At 36.2% G+C, this 6,490-nt stretch overlaps 1 protein-coding gene across 1 annotated transcript; it reads left to right on the forward strand.

Moving 5' to 3' along the window:
- Positions 1–2,854: 2,854 nt before the first annotated feature.
- LOC149162659 (small ribosomal subunit protein eS25) lies at positions 2,855–5,864 on the forward strand. The gene is made up of 4 exons (XM_089437338.1): positions 2,855–3,070; positions 3,267–3,341; positions 3,449–3,583; positions 5,514–5,864. The coding sequence occupies exons 1-4, from the start codon at positions 3,068–3,070 to the stop codon at positions 5,625–5,627; spliced, it is 327 nt and encodes a 108-aa protein (XP_089293464.1). The 5' UTR covers positions 2,855–3,067; the 3' UTR covers positions 5,628–5,864.
- The last annotated feature ends 626 nt before the right edge of the window (positions 5,865–6,490 follow it).

The following is a 6,490-nucleotide window of genomic DNA, read 5'->3' on the forward strand; positions in this document are numbered from 1 at the left end:
TGAAATTTTGTTTTGGGCAGGTTAATGGAGTTGAGTTAATTGGGTAATAAACAGTTTTTTAATTATAGAGCTAATAAAAATTTGTCAGAAATTTGAAGCATGAGTTGAATATGATTCAAATAACTTTGTGGAGAATTTATAACTCAAATCTATGATTCTAACAAGTACCTATCTCATTCTGAAGAAATTTTACAGAAAAATATGCGGTTCCTCCAAAATATATAACAAATAATTTATAAACTAAAGCAAAGCAATAATTTATGCATAGCAGAATCTGTTCATATAGATTTTGTCTAATCCCCAATGAAATTCTTAAAAATTTGAAAATTTCATCACAGTTCTAGAAAGATGAGACGTGATTTTTCTATATCACCAGAATTCTAGCAAATTTTCCATAGTATTTGGCCTCTCCAAGCAAATCCATCAGTTAAAAAGGATTATTTGTTTCACAATACATTTGTTCGTAGACTATAAAATCAATGGACTTGTAAGAAAATAAAATGGTTTTACCTTTAATTCGATTTAAATAGTAGACTAGAAATGTGGGAGGCTTGGTTAAGGGCTGCCTTCCACGTCTGGATGCATTCCACCGCGACTCTGCCTTTGCGTTGGTGTTCTTCAAAGGCTTTAGCGTAATGCCCACTCTCAACGTAACAAAGGTCTTTAGGCTCAACGTCACAAAACATAGGGATTATCTTCAAGTTATGCTTGTGATATGATCTCAAAATCCAACGCAGCTCTTCCAAACACCAAGGGGATTCAGCATAACGCTCAGTAAAAAGGGCAATATGAACTAACGCACTTTGAATGGCTTCGAGGATTGCAGGGGACAAAGTATCTCCCGTGTGAAGTTCCTTGTTATCCAGAAACACGTGCAGCCCATGACAATTTGTGAGGCGATGGTAGATGAAGCTCAGTGCTTGCCAAAAGCCAGGGAAGAAGAACAATGCTTGCCAAAAGCCAGGGAAGAAGAAGAACAACAACAACTGGCAAGGAAAAAGCAGTAAAAATATCTTCAAGAGTGACATAAAAGAATGGGAAAAAGCAGTAAGGCAACTCAAAGGGCCAGGTTCAATGCACATCAAAACTAGGAGGTGAAAAGAAGGCAACTCATATATTTGGAAAAAGCAGTCAAAGTGCAGTGCATGCTTGCCAGATGACACTTCAAATCAATGGTTGAAAGTGTCGCACTTGATCGAATGGTTCAGGGTAAAAGTGTTGACGAAAAGTTGATACATAGGAAAGGCCTATCAGCCTAAATATAACAAATAATTTATAAACTAAAGCAAAGCAATAATTTATACATAGCAGAATTTGTTCATATAGATTTTGTCTAATCCCCAATGAAATTCTTAAAAATTTGAAAATTTCATCACAGTTCTAGAAAGATGAGACGTGATTTTTCTATATCACCAAAATTCTAGCAAATTTTCCATAGTATTTGGCCTCTCCAAGCAAATCCATCAGTTAAAAAGGATTATTTGTTTCACAATACATTTGTTCGTAGACTATAAAATCAATGGACTTGTAAGAAAATAAAAGGGTTTTACCTTTAATTCGATTTAAATAGCAGACCAGAAATGTGGGAGGCTTGGTTAAGGGCTGCCTTCCACGTCTGGATGCATTCCACCGCGACTCTGCCTTTGCGTTGGTGTTCTTCAAAGGCTTTAGCGTAATGCCCACTCTCAACGTAACGAAGGTCTTTAGGCTCAACGTCACAAAACACAGGGATTATCTTCAAGTTATGCTTGTGATATGATCTCAAAATCCAACGCAGCTCTTCCAAACACCAAGGGGATTCAGCATAACGCTCAGTAAAAAGGGAAATATGAACTGACGCACTTTGAATGGCTCCGAGAATTGCAGGGGACAGAGTATCTCCCGTGTGAAGTTCCTTGTTATCCAGAAACACGCGTAGCCCATGACAATTTGTGAGGCGATGGTAGATGAAGCTCAATGCTTGCCAAAAGCCAGGGAAGAAGAAGAAGAACAACAACTGGCAGGGAAAAAGCAGTAAAAATATCTTCAAGAGTGACATAAAAGAATGGGAAAAAGCAGTAAGGCAACTCAAAGGGCCAGGTTCAATGCACAACAAAACTAGGAGGTGAAAAGAAGGCAACTCATATATTTGGAAAAAGCAGTCAAAGTGCAGTGCATGCTTGCCAGATGACACTTCAAATCAATGGTTGAAAGTGTCTCACTTGATCGAATGGTTCAGGGTAAAAGTGTTGACGAAAAGTTGATACATAGGAAAGGCCTATCGACCTAATTAAGAACCACTAATTATGTGAAAACATGTGTTAAAAGTGACATCTATCCAACATTTCCACCATAATTCTGGTATATGTGATTTTATTGTTAAAAGTGACATCTGTCCAACATTTCCACCCTAATTCCGGTATACGTGATTTTATAAAATTCTATTTTATGAATAATTATGATCTTTTTATAGAAATTCTTTTTATAAATAATTATGTCTTTTAATTTGAATTTTAAAATTGAAAATTAATAATAATAAAAAGCTACTTATGAATAATTATTATTTTAAGTAAAGTTTTTCCATTAAAAAAATATTTAAGCGATGAATTCGAAACCAATAAGTATAATTCATTATCAAAACCAAAAGTTATTTTCTACACTAAAACAAATCTACCAGAAATATAAAAAATTTAGCAGAGATGAAAATTTAGCAAAGATTTTGTCCCGTATTAATTCTCCTCTTCAACATCACCCATAAGTCGACTCCTTGTATTTTCCTTTATCGTTATTTCTTTATCGGGCCAGCTCATGTGACCACATTATAGAGGAGGTATAATGGTTCAATCCCGATAAACCCTACCCCACCGAAACATCAAAGCTTAGTGTTCACACCGGCTTTTATCGACCTAGGTTCGAGCTGGATTAGGGTTTTCAGTCTATAATATTCACTCCATCTTCTGCATTAGGGTTTTCAGTCTATAACATTCACTCCGTCTTCATTAGAACGCTGTTATAGCCTTGCGACCATACCTGTGTTTGTCATCGGAGGAGACAAAACAGCGGCCATTTCATTCCCCTCTAACTTAAAATGGTTGGTGGCTATCTTTCTACCAGTATTCTGCAAATACAGTCAGTTTAATGCCCGTTTGGTCGGGTGCTGCTGTATTTTAGGATTTTTATTCTCATGTTCTCAGCGTTCATGGCAACCTATACCATAAAACTTATAACGGGTATTAAGGGTATGAGCTTTTTTATTGAATAATGGGGATTTTTGTGAATTTTTACAGGCACCGAAGAAGGACAAGGCTCCCCCCCCATCCTCCAAGCCTGCCAAGTCTGGCGGTGGCAAACAGAAGAAGAAGGTAGCATAAATCACAATGGAAGTTCCCTCGTCGTTAGTGAATAGTTTTAAGGTTCTTTTATTATTATATTTAAGAATTGACCCTTTCTAGCTTCTGTCACGGTGTAGAAATGGAGCAAAGGAAAGCAAAAGGAGAAGGTGAACAATATGGTGCTGTTTGATCAGGCAACTTATGATAAGCTTCTCTCTGAAGCGCCCAAATACAAGCTCATCACCCCTTCCATTTTGTCAGACAGGCTAAGGGTAAGTTATTGCATTTTTTTTTCTCTTGATTTTTTGTGGGCTATTTTTCTTATAAATAAATCGTGAATCAAGCATAGATCCATTGTTAAATCAAAGCTGTTAATTCCAAAGAAGATAAATTTGTAACTTTGAAATGGATTACTGCAATTAATCTGTAGACTTCGAGTTGAGATCTACTATTTAGTTAAATCTGTGATTTCAAGTAGGTATTCTGTGTTATGTTGTACCGTAGGTTTAAACGTGTTTTTAAAGATTCGATTCCTGCAAGCAGGGATTTTTGTTAGCTTTGGGGTTGGCTATGTCATTGTGGGTTGTAGTGAATTAGGAACCAATGAGGGTGGTTCAAGGATGCATCAATAATGCAACCAATCAGGAACTTTGTCAAAGGGTTCCGTTTGAAACCTAGGCTTCACCAGCTCAAGATCAAATACTCTCATCCCCTGCAACGCCCAAATTATTAGGAACTTTGTCAAAAGCTAATCTCTATTGGAAGGAATTGCTGGAAGTAGTCCACCCTAAGCATTGAAACACAGTGAATGATAAAATCGTTCAGATATTGGAGAAAATCGTTGTCCTCTTTTTGAGGCTTGCATCCTGCACATTACCAGTGTTCTCTTTTTGTGAGGAAACATTCAAATGGACTTTCAAAGTGGAAATGGATTTGGGTACAAATATGTTCCTACAGATTTGGGTTTGGTCTAATGATTGGCAATGGGCATGCTTTTGCACGAGCGCCAGTTAAGCTTGATGGATGAGTCTCTCATGCAGATGAAGGCATTTTCTGTTATTGATTTATTTTTAACCCACCAATACTATTTTGTTATGTTCTGAACACCTCATCAATTCAGTACATCCTATGTATGCTACAGAGGTTTTCTAATAATTTTTAATTATAAAATTTGGAAGGCATCTTCGTTGTATTCTCTAGCTCCTACATATCCTGAATCTTTCATGCCTGGTAAGTTGGCAACTATAATGTTGGAGAATGCTATTTCAATTTCTTCGGAGGTCATCTGTTTGGGGCAACTTGCAGTAGTAGCATGAATGATAATAATTACAATTTTTATAAGGTTTATACCCTGCATTGTTATTTATTTATTCGGAAGCTCTATAAATTTGCTCATGTTTCTGATGCTTTATGTTAATATGCTGCACTGAGTTTGTAGAAGTCTTGTTAATTCATGTTTTTTTGATTAGACAACGAAAATGTCATATGAGTTGAGACCAAGCTGGACAACCTAGTTTGAACAATAGCACCGCTCATAAAAATATGTTTGGCCTAAACATGTAACCTTAGTTGAGGTATTACTGGTGTCTTGTAAACAAAGGGTAAAAGCTAAAATAAAAACTTCACTGGTTTCTTGATAGTCATATAGGAATCACTTGTATGGTGAAAATAATGGAAAGAACATGAAATACAGTTTTCTGTCAATTAGACCATAATGTGTATAACAGATTTGGGGACTTGTCCTCTTCGAAATGAAAGTCGGCAAAAAAACATCCTTATCCTTTTCTTGAATATGATATTTGGTCTTGAAAATTTAGCAGCGGAGTAACATAGTGAATAATAGGTATGCCTGTCTCTTCTTTAAGCACTCTTTGTTTGACCTAGCTTTTCAAGAGATTGACTATTCGATATAACAATGCTTTTAAGATTATTGTATTTTTACTTGTTATTTTAATGTTTAAGCTAGTTCCCTATTCCTGAAACGGTCCCAAGTTTATGCCCTTGGAAGACACTATAATATAGCATGTGCTCATGCACACACCTTTTCTTCTCCAATACAACATCTTCCCCTTTTACTGTCATTCTTCTGAAGTCGGTCAATTTAATCATGAAAAACAAGTAGAGTTGTTCTTTTCGATGAATATGACTTGGAGATGAGTACGTGGTTCTTATTAATTCTTTATGTGTTCTTTAATTTTTCAGATTAATGGTTCACTTGCCAGAAAGGCTATCAAGGATCTGATGGCACGAGGTTCAATCAGGATGATTTCTGCTCACTCAAGTCAGCAGATTTACACCAGAGCAACTAACACATGAAGCACATTTTTTTGAATGTTTTTGTATGGCAGTTGGCATTCGTAATTTTTAAAGCGGACATATAAGTCACAGTTTGTAGTTCAAATGTGCCATCTCTTAGGTTAGCGAGAGAAAAGTGTAGACAATATTTGCGAAATACCTTAATTTCGGACGAGTGCTTATCATGTTTTTTTCAGCATAGCTGTTCTTGATGCAGTTATTTTAAATATTTCATTAAGATTAAATTGTTTAATTTCATCTGTTGTGTGGGATGAATGTTTTCCTTGTCAAATTTTCCTTCTGTATTTCATGGAGTCATATTTATTCTATTGATCTTGATGTGAAAACTGTGAATAGTAGCATCTCTGCTTAGTGATGGTGTTTGGGAAGAGGAGGATTCTTGGACCTCTACACTAGGAAATAAATGTTATGTTGGAACAATCGTTTTCTTACTGTAAAACTATCAATTTCCTTTTATTCGCATAAAAGAATGGCCAATGTATGACACAATTGCCGGTAGTGGAAACTAGGCAATAGTTCTGTAGCATATGCATTAATATGATTACCACCCTTGCACGCAGGAAACAGTTCCACTCACCAGATCACGAGATTTTTTTAGAGACATTTGACAATGTCTTCGTGATTTTACCTTCTGTACAGTTCTACTCACCAGATTCCTAGATTTTTCAGAGATATTTGACGATATGCATTTTTAGTTGCAATGTTGTGTGTTTTTTTTGGGATTAATAAAGTTTGGCCCTGGGTCATGTCCAAGAATAACACTCAAATAGGGAGGGTGGGGAATTGAATCAGTGACTTCAGATATAGGAGTGCCTTAACAGTGCACCTGATCACTGCCTATACAGTGTTGACAATATGCATTT

The sequence above is a fragment of the Pinus tabuliformis genome, chromosome 5_2, assembly GCF_031772625.1.
Source record: "Pinus tabuliformis cultivar Carrire ecotype Pingquan chromosome 5_2, CPIR1, whole genome shotgun sequence".
In the NCBI taxonomy this organism is placed as follows: Eukaryota; Viridiplantae; Streptophyta; class Pinopsida; order Pinales; family Pinaceae; genus Pinus; species Pinus tabuliformis.